We start from the raw sequence: 15,059 nt of genomic DNA on the forward strand, positions 1-15,059 counted from the left end.
GATAAACTTAAGCATGCATAGTTCAAACCTATTTTGTATGGCTATGTATCAAAATGGCTATGCTCATCTTTTATACTTTCTATAACTTTAACACAGAGTTTGCAAATCTTTTTTGGAATTTTAATTACTTGTTTCAACTTTTTATTCTGACAAAAACATGTATTAGACTTACAAGTATCTAACAGTTTCAAACATTTTAATATAGCTTTTTAAGCTCCTTAAACATACTTGTTTCAAGTAATTTCAAGATTTTTTTCTTTATTTTTAATTATTGTCTTCTTACATATTTATTTATTTTGGGTGTCTGTTTTTTTCCTCTAACTATTAATTTTATTTATTTTTTTACTTGTTTATGTCAACTGAATTGATTTTTTTTTTTTTAATTAATTGATGGAATTTGTCCACGTACCCCACTGGCTTTTTTGAAAATATGCCCTACGATACTGGTTGGGGGTCACTGACTGACTGTACAGTTTCATCTTTCACAAGAGTAACTCATAAAGTAAACCTCTGACCATCTGTAGACCAACTCAAGTAAATATACAAGAAATAATAAACAAATGATTCCTTTTTTACCACTCAGCCATGACCATGCAACAAAATTACAAACATACAAAAACATCTGCTTCCGTGACAAATCACCTTAGTATCACCATGAATATTTACAGCTCGAAAGCAAATTCTTAGCCACCCTGAGACACTCTGTGAGGGTGGGAGTATGAGGAAAGCTGATAAGATATTTCACAAACTGGATGCACATGAGTCAGAAGTGAAACACCCTGCAATTCTGCTGTGTTGAAAACTGAAAAAGAGTAGAAGACATTTGCCGGCGGAGCCAGTGGCTGAAGTTTTTGTCGACATGGTCTGAATGAACTCTGTAACCTTCTCTCCTCCCGACAAATTTATAGACTTAAATTTGAGCTCACATCAGTTGCACCGAGAGCCCGACATTAAACATCTTCCTCTTTTCCACCTCCCCTTTCCCTTGATATGAAACCAAATCCTGCAGACCCCCCGCTACAAGTGTCGCCCCCTATGATATCAATCTCAGGCTTAAACTGAAAAGGGTGGAGAGGCAGGGATATTTTATTCAAGTCACAGGAAAAAAACAAACACGGAGAGACGAAGGAACGAAGATGCATATCTTGAGTTTCTGTGTAAGACAGTTTAACCTTCGCACAGCTGTTATCCTGTCACATGTACATGGGAAGGAAGACTTGAGCTTGTTTTTATGAGTCCCATTTGACCTCGTCTGCTCGTAAAACAGCCATCCCTGTGCAGACTGTTTTTCGCACAATACACTGCCAAGTGGACAGTACATGTACGCAAATTTTACAGTTTAAAGTACCGGCAGAGTCTGCTGCTATATCTGTACACATAATAACACTTTAGATGCACAAACTCTTATAAAAGCACGCACTAAATTCCACCACTTCAATATTGTCGGCGATCCATAATTGAATCGGGCTCAACTTCAAACGCAGCTCTTTGGCAGCCACACAGGAATCCAACATCCAGGAAAAATAACAGCCTAAAATATCTCATCAAAAGGCAGATTACTATAAGCTGAATCTAATGGCCATGCCTTATCAAGCATGATGAATAGTTGCGAGTCATTTAACAGGTGAACAGAGGAATGCAACCCGCTGCTTACTGTTCCACAGTCCAGCTGTGGAACAGACCCCGAGGCCCGGATGACTCAGAACTACAAATCTTACCTGAGAGCATAGACGCAGACAGCACCTAAGTGTCTAAGCAGAAAATGAAGTCCTTGTTACCGTCAGCAGGCCTTTAGACCTGTCCCAAACGTGTGCTGTCAGTTTTGTTATATTATAGTGCAGAAGGAATTTTAAAGAATCAGAGGCTTAGTCTGAGTCTTCGTGTGTCACTGTCTATCGTAGACTTGATGGACTTGGTTAACGCTCATGGTAAGTGGATGCATGTTTAAAATGAGGTCAAGAGGCCTGCTAACATTAAAGGAGGAATAGAAGCTTCGGTACAGAGTTTAGATTTATGGAGTGTCCTCTGCCCATCCTCCTGCTGAACTTGTCTTGGATTACCATCCTCCTGCCGTGCATGACTGCTGCCTTTGTCCACAACAGACATGCTTCATATTAAATCTGGTATTCCACTTCTTCAACTGTCACTGATCCACTTATATAACTCCCTACAAATCTCACTCCACTCTCTTCGCATGTCTTATTTAACCCTTTCTGCAGTCATAGTTATTTTGGTGGTGATTTATTGACACTATTTAGGTTGCCCACATAATTGAAGCAGAATAAAAATATTCCTTCGTTATTTTTTACAGTAAATCATTCTATCAAATGATTTTTCATGGTATTTACCGGTAAAGATTCACCTACAAAGCATAAAATGTGATTTCAACATGATACTGAAAGTGAGCCCAGAATCCTCCTAGCCTTGTTTATGCTTTATGCACCAAACTAAGATTATTAGATGTTTAACTTTTTGGGTTAAAAGTTAGATGTTTACCACCCCTATTCCACTGACTCAGGTTCAGATTTGTGGTCAGTCTAGAACCGGTTGAACATGGCTGTGTTCTCTAAATGGACAGAACTTAACTAACCCAACCACCAGCAGAAAGCTGAAGTGAATGTATGCATAATGTTACCATTGATAAAACCAAGAGATAATTGCCTCTATAAGTATTTGGACCACTGCGCTAATGTACTCAGTGCAATACTTTTGTGAATTAAAGCTGAAACTCTGCACTTCAGTCACATTCTGATTCAGTCACTAATTCTAAAATCCACTGTGATGGAGTACAGATGCTTAAAAACAACTGCTTAGATGCTGAGAAACTTAAAAACAACTACCATTGTGCAAATTCTTATGGAATTAACTGTGTATTAAAAACACATGTTACAAGCAAGACAGACCTGGTATGTGTCCATGACTCAAGCAAGCATCTATAACTGGATTAAAAAGATATCTGTGAATTTCACGACTATTTGTCACAAGCAGTGACAGTGACTCAGAAAAAGTCTCACCTTGTTGTGTGAAATCTCACACTCTGTCTCTAAGCCAGTTGAGGGCCAGAGGTACCGTCTAAGCGTGAATACTGCTGACGTCCATCAGAATTGTTTTACTTCTGTTATTTCAACAAGTTCATGTACATAATCTGTATTAGCCCAGATTTGAAAATGGAAGAATTAGTGGAAAAAGGTGTGTATATAGTCTTCTATGTCTGTGATATAGATTACACGAAAGCTGCTTTGTCTATTTATGGTTGCAACACAAAACTCTCTGGCAGTCTGCACTGGAAAAACTCAAATGTTCTTGGGTCTTGAATACATCTTTGCACACATATAACGCATAGTCATGAACACAGTTCAGTTGTCAGTATGGTGAGAACAGAATAATACGTCAAACTGACGATCTCACATCAACTTGCAAGATCTCCATTCAGAAAAGGTAAAGTCCCACCTTCCTAAATGTTTTCATGTTCCAGGAATGTTGCCGTAAAATAGTTCCCGTATCGTATTAAGTTAGAGCCTTACACCCACTCCAGGTTCTCTCATTATTTGGAGTTTAAATATGAATGACATCATGCTCTCCAAATGTTTTCTTAAAAAAGCGCAGGTATAAAAATACCAGTGCTTTTCCCTTTCCACTCCTCCTGCAGAGATCAAATGAGTCCATGAGGGAGAATTTAAAGTTATGGCTTTCCAGAAACAGGCCAAACAGTCAGCATTACAGTGGGACTACGTCATGAGTCAGCAGTGGGTCACCTGCTATGACCTCATTGCCAAGTCTGTTCCACAAAACATGGGAGGAAGGGCTACTGTTGCTGTTTGCTGGTATGATAACTACTTCTACAACAAGTAGCTGGTATCCCAGCTTGAATCTTTCATGTATGTCTGCCAGAAAGTGTAAGAAATTCAGTGTCAAATGGAAAAAACAACAGCCAAATCCAGAAGTTTAGCTAAAAACAAACCAGACTCACTTTAATAATGACAAATGATGATGACCACCTTTTTCTTAACATGTAATAGTGCAGTCATTGTCCCGTTTTGTCACAAATGCTAAATTTAAATACCTGGGGGTGAGGGGGACAAAAGACAAACTGTGGAAGAGAGATTAATAATGCCAGAGTTAAATAATAAAGTAACTTTTTGTACTTCTACTTCTACGGTTACAGAGTTTGCAAATTTAAGTAACCAAAATATATTGAGGATATATTTTAACACAGCTCACATATAACCTGACAGTGCAAACAAACCACCATTAATAAAAAGAAAAATAACTACAATGAAAAATACTTTGCAGAATATTTTTTAATGTGAAAAGGTAACAGGAAGTAGAAAGCAGGCAACACCTTGTGTTTGTCAATTTTGGCTGTGGGAGAATATACATTTTTTTTTATCAAGCGGTTTGGTTCCTGAACTTCACTGAAACATGACTATTTAAAAAGCGACTATCACAAAGATTGACTGAATCACAATTATATATGACTGAAAATAAAGCGACACATAGTAGGTCAACTTTCATAGATGCTTTTGTGAGTATTTGGCCTTTTATGCCTTGACAACAAATTCCACCATCATTCAATAAAGTTTTGCCTCTTCTTGACGTTGGAGTGTCTTCTTGATGCTGCCTAGTGTAGATGTCTTAGCCAAATTCTTCCACAGCCTCTCAGCTTCCAAAAGTTTCCCCTGCGGTTTTGTGTATTTGGCTGAAACCAAGACGCCAAGGCTGGTCTCTACCCTCACATCTCTCCTCATTCAGCTCCAAGTGAAGTTTTGAAGTGCCTTGTTTGCACAGCATGCAGTTAGAGTAATGACATGAAAGAACAACAAGGCACGACACAATGGGAGATGGATTTTCTCTGTCACTTTTATAGTACACTGAAATAGCGAGACATCAGTTAGCAGCCACCTGCGGCGTGTTGGATGTTTCACACAATGAGACCTCACACTATCAATTTAGTGTTGAAATGCTCTCTTTAATAACACACAGGGGGCTTGGACAGACTGAATACATTGCCTAATTCTTCATGCCAAGAGCCAATCTAAACCCCCCCAAAACAGAGACTTGAAGAAGCCAAAATGACCTCACACTGAAAAAATGTGCAGGTTCGCATGGATGTAACTAACATGCACACAAATACTAGAAATGCATCATTAAAAGCTGGGCATTACATAAAACACTGTGAGTGAGGAGACTGAGGGCATGCTGAAGAATACCAGGCACTCAGCACCGTAAGATTCTCTGACCGAGACGAATTGTGGTTGACCACAAAAGACCGCGCCCAGAAACCAGGAATGCCTTCCAAAATGCTGGCATCAGCACATCCAGCACCAACTCATTAGCCTGAGAGAACGCGGAGGTGAAGAGGTGCATCACCTGCTCGAATTGGCAATTGCATCAAAGGCGCTGCCTGTGGGAAATGAACACTAAGTAGAAACGAGGCATTTGAATTCAACCTTTCAGGAATCTTTTTTTTTAAACCTGTGCAACTATGCAACAGTAACCAAACATCAAAGAAATGCCTTGCAATACATTAAAAAAAATCATAGGTTTCATGAAAAAACTTTTCCTTTTTACTCTTTAACTCAGACGAGCAACAGTCTTTAGAGGCCATATAGTTCCATATGTTCATCACATATAACTAGACTTGCAGCACAAAAATCTTTGTCTTTGCAGTTTCACCTTTTAAGCAGCTGCTTAAATATCTTTCACACTTACAGATGAAGATGCATGTCTGTTTTGAATGGTAAACAACTTGCTGCCATCTAGTGTTCACATTCAGTATCCAACACAGGAAGTGATAGCCCTTGTGCATCGATTATACTGACTGCTTCTCACTTCAAGAGCAAAAAATCAGTAAGAAAACCTGCTGCTAGGATCTGCACTCACCTGCAGAATTTTCCAACTTATTACGTCACAACAACAACTCAGTTTGTTTTCTATGGCACAAATATCATAATCTTTCTGTAATGTTACAGTGGAAAGGTAAGAGTGAAATAAGTCTGTTGTTTTCCACTCTTCTCTGTTTGTAGTATTTGTTATATAATGGAGCTACCGCCGGTGTGTCTGGACTCTCCTGTTTCCCTACACACTACCTTCATATTTCCCAAAAAGGTGTTAGGAGATGTAGAGTCTGGTGACTGAAAATGCCTAGTCATTGCATTGCCTGCATTCCAGTGCCTGGCTCATGACTATTTATACAGCCGCAGAGGAGGCCCCCCATATCCTACTGGGGAGATTCATATCTTGAGCATGGGGCTTTATAGCTTCTTGTTACACAAACACCTCAAATGAAATTCCATACTCAAAAATCCCTTTAAGTTGACCTGTTATGTGTTCACTTATTTGGTATAATAAATATGCTGTTATAATACAGGATGCTCATATCAAACATGGAAAAGAGTTTGAAATAATAAGGTCAGTGTATATTTATTACAGTTTTTTTCTACTCTCTGATTTGTATGATGTCAGAGGGGATATCCATAATTTGGTCAACTCAGGCACATATTCAACCATCTGTTTATGAGATGCAGTCAATTAGAAGAAAGATGACTTAAAGGACGACAGGATAAAACAGCTTGTTTCAAACTGTTAATAAATTTTTTAAGATACAGATAAGGAAAGATAAGGCTGGAAATAACTTAAGCGGAACCACAATTGGCTCTTTAGGATCAGGGATGTCAAGCGTGTAGCCCAGGGGCCACAACTGGCCTACTGGATGGCTTTACAAAAAAACTAAAGCCATCATATTTACAAAATATGATTGGCGAATGACTCATGCTGTATCAAATATGATGGTATTCCTGTTGCAGATGGATGGTATTTCTAGACGCCAAGTTGTTTGGATAATAAAGAAGTAGAATATTATTGATATTTCATTCCACTTTAGATCATAACACCTTTTCATCCTTTTGTAGATCCAGTCTGATCCATACATTTTAATGCTACATATAATGAGAACATCTGAATGTGGGAAAACAGGCACTGTTGAAATACTTATTTTTCTTAACTATTTGTTTCGTAAATGGATGATTCATTAAATACGGACAATGTTTTTGCCCATTTGACCCAATAATGATCAAATATAAGTCTGACAACCCTGCTTAAATTTTTTGTCATTAAGTGAAGCTGAAGTTGACGTACAGTAATGCACAAGACATCCAGATTTTCAAGCTTCATGTAACCTTTGATAGCTTAATATAAGCAATAGAATGATTAAAAGAAGCACTTTGTGAAGTAAAAAATGTTTCTATCCAGTAGGTTAAAATAATCTTGAAGAAACTGTTCTAAAAATGTAAGTTTATTAGTTCAAATGTGAGAAAAGAAAAAGCTAAAGAATTAGAAGGATGTTGATGTTTCAAACAGACTGAAACTTTAATTACTTCAGGTATGTCTCTGTAGTAAACAGCAAATGTGTGGACTGAGATGTGAGAATGACTTATCCAGAAACAAGAGAGGAGTGTATTTTTAGTTTTCTGATGAACTGGTAACCAGGGGCCAGTGGTGCCGTCTCAAGAGCAATAACAGTTCATCCAGGCGTAAATTAGCAGCGTCTCTGCTTCATCTGGCACAGGTACCAAAGGACAAATGTGCTTACACAGAGTGGAAGTCCCCCCTGCTTGTCAACACATCGGCAACTCGCACCCCTCGCTCACCTTATCAGTAACAGCCAGGCCAGTGAGGCTGGATCCTGACAGTTGGTCTGTTGAGCATCACTGACACTGTGATTTAGACGACAGTTATATAGAGGTCAGTGCATTCTTGAGACATACTGATTTAACATCTTAGGGTCAAACTATCCTTAAAGGGTTATTTTAACCAAATTACAAAGGGCATGTTTGTTATACTTGGTGCTACTGATTCAGTGGTTTGTTTCATTTTGAGTTCTTGTTCTCTGAGATTTCTACATTTAAGATAATGAAATAGAGATAATAGGAATCTGTTTCTTTACACTCTGCAGCAACTGCAGCAGAGTAGCAACACAGCTAAGCTAAAGCGCAGGTTGGGGGAAGGGGGGGGGATTAGTTTTGAGAATATTAGAAGATATACTGAGATAAGAATTTTTTAATCCCGTTAATTGTTTTGGCATCAGCCCCAAAAATCCAGGATCAGTCAGTTTGCTATATAATTATATAGTACAGCAAATTAAACCAAGAAAACATCATGTTTGTGTAAGTGACCACATAAGTACCAAGGCAGTACACAGACTTCATACAACAGTTTTTACAAGGTAACAACTTGAGGTTATAAAATATCCAGAAAAACAAACCAGCTTTAATTCTGCTGGGTTTTCTACAGCTAAGGACAACTTCTAGTTTCTTTAGTCTCACCAGCCAACTTTAAAGGAATAGACTTAAAATACAAATTATTGTCAACCGCAAGCAACTAAAAAAGAAGACAGTTCTTTTGAATCCTTGTCCTTATTCAGAAGTGCCTCAGTCCTTATTCAGTTAATGGGTAGTCAATACAACTAAAATCTACTTTTAAAAAGAGAGCTGGCTTAATAAATCTTAGTCTAATAGACACAAGTGGATCTTTTTTTTCATGGCACTAAACTTGAAAATCTATGAATTAAAAATCTCCATAAAATTAGGGAACCAAATACAATAATTATATACAAAATAGCAGGTACCCTTCATATGCAACCTGCACAATAAAATCCGGCTGACATCCAAACCTACCTGACCAATGGCAGGGGATTTCCTCTGACTCTGCACTCCAGACGAATGGGCCTCCCTTCTGCCACCTCCTGACTCTTCAGCTTCTGAAGAAAGCGAGGAGGTGACAGGGGTCCGTATACTGTTGGAGCTTCAGAATTTTGGTACCTTGAAGAAGCTGCCACTCCTGCTGGGACACCAGGCTGAGTGCCCGTGTCTGATTGGCTGTACTGTGCTTCCTCTTGTTGCCCAGGAGATAAAGAAGGACCAGAGGCTGATCCCTGAGGGACCGGCCGCTGGCTTCTTGGAGTCAGATAACCACTATCAGGAGAGGAGGAATCCTCCTCCATCCTTGCCTCTGAATGAGCAGGACCTTTAAAGATTGATGAGAGCTCCTCGATAAATGTGGCAGCTCTGCTGCAGAACTCCGTGGCTGAAGCCACTCGATCATTCAGCTCCAGGCTTTCATGAACCAGCCTGGGTTTATCCTGCTTATATACTGGTTGGATCGGTTTGTGACGTACAGCCTTCTCAACACAGGATGGAGCCTCACTGGACACATGTACAGGCTTACTGAGGGGGGCATTCTGGCTGGAGGAAACATTAACTGCTGCATTATCATTTGAGTTGGGGAATTTGGTCTGATGCTGCAGGTTTGGGCTTGAAGTGAGGTTTTCACTAGTTTGTGAGGGCACAGAAAGGGAGGGGACAGATTGGAGAGCCTGCTCCACTTCTGTTGGATTAGAGGGACCTGGATCTTCAGATTCGCATGTATCATTAAAGGCCTCCCGGGCCAGGTCCAGGCTACGATTAATCTCTTCAGCACTTAAGAAGGCGGTAAGATCCGGAAAGTCTCCATCTCCAGAATCCAGTTCTGTCACTGAGTCCAAGTAGAGTTCCCCATCAGAGGATGCCTCAGAAAATACGCCCCCATCACCCTCCAAAGTCGCGCCTGGTGGCGGGTCCTTTAGCAGCAGTGAGATGGGGAGTGGCTGATTCCAACTCCCGTCCTGCATCCTGAAATACACAGCAAATGTCATAACCAGCCATTTATACATGTTTACACAGCAGACAGTGCAGTTTGTAATCATCTGTAAAAAAAAAAAAAAGAAAAAGGAAATGATAAGCTCACAGAAGAGAAGACAGCTTAGAAAATAGACTTTACTATGCTGTATCATTTGCTCACGCAGACATAGCAGGCAGCATGAGTCAAGCTGGTGTTGTTTGGACACAGTTGGTGGGTATTAGCAAAGGCCTTTACTGAAGTCATAGTGAGCATGACTGACATTTTTCACTCACCCCGCTCCTGTCAGGACATTTTATCCTGGGCCCCTGTTCTGTGTTATACTTTCCTCACACATGTTCCTTTGCCCCTCCACAGAGACTGCGATTGTCTTACATCTGTTAGGGCTGAAATACCTTTTATATTTGTTTTAAAACTTGTTCATATAATAGATATAAATACTAATATGAATACTCTTTTTATGAACACCAAGAGCTCATAAACCAGAAAAATGTCTGCCCTTCTAAACGAAAAGGTGAATTTAAAAATAATTTTTGTGGATACACTGATTCTTTCGACATTGATGTAAACATTGTTTGGGAGTTTAAGTAACAGTAGCATCAGTCCAATGATGGTATGCCAAAGAGCGATCAATAACATAAATGCATTTCCTGCTTATCCAAGGGTTGTGGGAATATTGGAGCCTATCCCAGCTGTCATGAGGTGAGAGTTGACAAATTCGTAAAATCGAGAGCTCATTCATATCCACGTCTATGACCAATTTAGAACCACCAATTACCCTCCACCTAAAAAATATGGTGCAGGTATGATATGCAAACTCCACAATGAAAGGTCGCAAAGTTCCATTAAGTTCAAACCATCATCCTTCTTACTGTGAGGTGACATTTCTACACATGCCACTACCATATTGCCATCATATGCTAAAACTATGAATGGATTAATGAAGGTATTGATGTTAAAAATCTAATTTGCTAGAATGTCAGTTAAACAGAATTGTAGAGCATTTTTATCCACTGACCCTCACCCCATCCCATATTATGATGATTTTTGGAATAGAAAAAGAAAAACAAAGGCTATCACATGAGACCATGTGATAGCCTTTGTAACTTTAACTTCCTATTATGCTTGTAAGAAGGTAAAATGCATACAAATTACTGTAAATACAGTCTATTTGTCGCCAGTCTACTCCAACTTCTCCATATTGTGCCAGAATACGTGATTTTTTTCATATGATGCTTCTTTATATGTGAGTTTGCTCTAGTCAAAACTGGAGCTTACTGGCGTCTATTCATGTGAATGGACAATGGATCACTTTCACATGTAGTTTAAAAGAGGAGTGTTGCTTCAGCTCTGATCTCTATGGCGACATCAAACCTAGATGTATGTATGCATATTGTAAAACTGTTGATGTAGTTACATATAAGACGCTGTGTAACACTCAGGGCCTCATGGCGTCCTGAAGACCAGCTGTTGTTATTTTTAATCCCCTGGGCTATGTTTCACAGCAACACTGCAACCCCACACACCCCAAGCACGGGGGAGAGGTTGCTACCTTTAAACACACACAGGTATAGCTGCACTTGCACAAAATACACTTATGGCAAAGGACTAAACCTGGACAGTGTCCCAAAGGCAACAGCAGCAGCAGCAGCGCAGTGATAATTAAATATGAATAAACACTGGGTTTGGCTGACAAATGTTAATAACTGCCATTGCTGCCCAAGTTACTGCTACCTCCTTATCTTTTCTACAGTTCATGTTTTACATTATTTTACAATCTCACAATGGTATAAATAACAGCACAAATTCTTCAGAGTGAGAGGGAATCAAAATGCTCTTAAAAACATGTCAGAGGGGATACTGTATACATGATGCTTGAATCTGACTGAGAGACTATATTTAAAAACAGCTGTACTGTTACTGTCACTGTCAGATTAAATGATTTCAGTCACACACTTGATAAATAATAAAGAAACATAAACATAAAGCACCGAAAACAGAAGAAAGCATACCTTCGGGTGTTCTGTTCGTCCTCTGTTTGCTCTCTCCTGGTTTTGTGGGTCCAGGTTTGTCTTGTTTAAGTAAGAATGAGTCGAAAAAGAAGCTTCTCTTTCCAGAAGAGCAGCCTTATTAGTCAGGCAGGCAGCAGGATCTCTCGGGTTCAGGGTCCAATAGCGTACTGCCTCTGCAGTGGCCTGCTGTCCCATCTGTCCCGGTCCCTAACTGCTCACTGTGTGGGGCTATATTTGGCCCCTGGCTCAGGTTTCACAGCCAGAATACTGGCACGAAGAGATAGTGTTGAGGTAGTCCAGGGGAACAGGAGGCGGCGGTGACATTTTTATACTGAACCAGTATTTGTTAATTAAAAACTGTAAAGCCATGCTGTTATAATACTTCAGATTGCACACCTGCAGTGTACTCCTATAAGCCCTTACCAGTAGGTTTACAACACCAACTAATCTGTGTAGTCAAGATAAATAATATGCATCCTGCAGAGTATGTCATTCTCTATCTAGTAGAGCCATCTGACACTAAAGTGACTTGTTAGTGTTGCCTCTATGCCCAACTGAGCTGACCCACTGACCCCAGACCCTCCGCTAGCTGGTTTGCCTAGAGGCATGGCATCCTACAATGGTCCTGGGACCAACACTTGGGTCAAGCTCAGGGTTCAGCTTCAGTTTAGTCAAGGTCAGTACTGTAGACATAGCAGTAAAGGTCTAAATGCAAGTGATTGCTCCAAAATTCATAATTTAATTCCTTACATTTTAAGGGCATCAGAGAAAGATGGCAACTGCTTGTCACAGGGCTGATAGCCTCTACGGTAATGCCACCGTACATTTGACACAAGATACTGTGTCAAATGCTACAGGGTGGAGGTAAACAACATATAAGCAGATGTTGTTGCTTTTGATATATATACATATTGTTCAAAAGCAGGATGCACAGAAATATAAAACAGGAAACAATTGCGACCAACTACCTGCGTCAGAAAAATAAACAATATGAAATAAAGAGCAGCAACATTCTTACTCCTTATTTGATTAAACAAAAGAAAAACACTGTGTGGTGTTTGTGGGGTGCATCTAATTGCGTGTTTGCACCTAGCCAAACCACTGGCACTAATAATTACTTCAAAAACACAATTAACTTCACCTAGTATCTGCTTGCAACCTTGCAAGGTCCTGTAGCACACTGTTAACCTGCGCCCATGTATATGTTTCAGTTTTCAGTTTTATTTGTCATATGCAAGTTAGCACAGGGTCAACATTACAATGAAATGTGTTTGATGAGCAGCAGTCACTCAGCAGCATGGTACAGTAGAAGAAAATATAATAAAATAAAATAAAAAAATAAATAGAAAAATAGTAAAGAGCAAAATATTAGAGAGACGTGGTAAAAGAGAAAAGATGACTAAATATATATGTATCTATAAATATAAATATATGTACATATGTACATATGGGTAGTAATAGTAAAATTGCAGTTATAGCGACTAGTGATCATTTTGTGCTTTACTGTAATGGTACACAAAGGCACCTTTTAAAAATGTATTCAATTATGTATAGGAAATACACTATTTGTATCCTGGTTCATTCACCACCTGCTTTGGATGTTATCAGTACATTCAAAGGACTTTATTAACAGTAATCAGCTCCACAGATATTAGCCAGTACACTTGGGAATGAACACGGGCATTTGTATAGTGCTTTTCTCAAAAACTCAAGGCTCTATTTATCTCATACACAAACCCACTCTTACTGTGTATGTGAGTGTAGAGTATAGATATATGGAGATCCATAATTAGCCCTAAAAGGTATATATGTGTCAACTGTGCCTTTAGAGAGACAAAAACGGAAAGGCCAGTACAGTGGGGTAGAAAGACGCAGACAGTGAAGGACCATGCAGCCTCACTTGATCTATTTATGGGCCACTATCACATTTTGTGCTCTCAGAGCTATTCTGGTTCTTCATCAATCCACTGATTACAGTCAAGAGTAGGCGATAAGTCTGGAAGGAATTTCTTCTGTAATAACTATCTAGTCTGCACGCACAGACACACCAGCTAATGAGTAATCTTACATTCAACTTGCTTGTCATCCTACCCCACTTAGCAATAACTTTGTAAGGTATCATTTAAAAATAACCACATTATTTAGCAATGACTTCTATGCATTACAGTTTGTGGTCTACTGTATGTAAGAATAGCCATGGAACATTTCCAGGAATCCTTTATAGGCTACCATGTGTGCAAAAGGTCTTCCATCATAAATTATATTTACAGTGTTTTGGTTATAGGTAAATGGTCAGACATAGACATCATTTGCTAATGCTTAGAAATATCAACACATCTATGTATAATTATGTAATGTCTAATTTTGTATAACATTAAGCCACTGGGGTAAGATTAATTCTTAAAGGGCTTCTAACAGCTAAAAACAACTTACAAAAGTACTTGTCTAATACAAAACAGCAATCCAGGAACACACAAGGAGTTTGAAAGCACACAGGGCCAAACAGGGACAGACAAACTGACAAGACAATACAGGACTCACTCAACACATGTAAAACGAATGAGGTCAAGGCAGACAATCAAAGAAAACAGAAAATGTCAGAAAAAAGGTAGGGAAGAAAACTAAGACTACGACAAAACAGATGGAAACAAAGACAAGGAAGTACATGAGACACTAGGAATAAAAGAAAGGATATTAAAAAAATCAGGAGCCAAAACTCAAACATGTGAAAGGAAACCAGAACTACTACACACATGAATCCAAAAGATTAATGCAACAGAGAATTAAAAGGTTGTTCTTTTGACACAAAATAATGAAAATGTTTCCCATAAGTAAACCAGGTATACACCCAGGAGGTCAAAAGCACCTGAGTTATTTATTACAGCTGAAGTGTTTCTACTGGTTCTACTGCTGCACAAAAACAGACATGTTAAAACGTGCATAAGTGAATGTGCACAACACAAAACAGTTTCTTTGCAATGGATTCCTGAAGATTAAGAATGGCTAAAACTCTTCAGTGTCAATTTAAAATGGCTTTGCACATCTGTCTGCTTTTTTAAGTGCTAAAACTGTTTGCTTCAGTCTTCAGTTGTTTTTAGACTCATTAAATTCAATCATTAAACAATACAGACATAAAATTTACAAGTCTCTGCTTTTTTTTAGTTGTTTTATAACAATACAGAAAGAGCCATGTGTTGCATATAACAATGACAATGACAATTATATATAGCACATTTCATTACATGAAAAGTCGACATGCTTAAAATAGAAAATGAAAAAATATTAATAACTATGTAGGTTTAAAGTGCCCTAAGGCAGTGAAAACAGCAAAGCAGAACAAAACAAAATGTAAAAGAAAAATGTAAAAAAACA

General features: G+C 38.8%; 1 protein-coding gene across 5 annotated transcripts in view; it reads right to left on the bottom strand.

Moving 5' to 3' along the window:
• Positions 1–11,876, bottom strand: part of palld (palladin, cytoskeletal associated protein) — a 67,448-nt gene extending 55,572 nt beyond the window's left edge. For 3 of the 5 annotated variants that reach the window (XM_080877958.1, XM_080877961.1, XM_080877957.1), the window contains exons 1-2: positions 11,688–11,876; positions 8,676–9,668 (exon numbers count right to left, since the gene is read on the bottom strand). In XM_080877958.1, coding sequence (XP_080734084.1) covers positions 8,676–9,667 — 992 coding nt within the window. In that variant the 5' untranslated portion in view covers position 9,668; positions 11,688–11,876. The remainder of the gene's footprint in view (positions 1–8,675; positions 9,669–11,687) is intronic. The other 2 variants (XM_080877960.1, XM_080877959.1) reach the window with 1 other exon arrangement.
• Positions 11,877–15,059: the final 3,183 nt, after the last annotated feature.

This window comes from Rhamphochromis sp. 'chilingali', assembly GCF_963969265.1.
Source record: "Rhamphochromis sp. 'chilingali' genome assembly, chromosome: 3".
Classification (NCBI taxonomy): Eukaryota; Metazoa; Chordata; class Actinopteri; order Cichliformes; family Cichlidae; genus Rhamphochromis; species Rhamphochromis sp. 'chilingali'.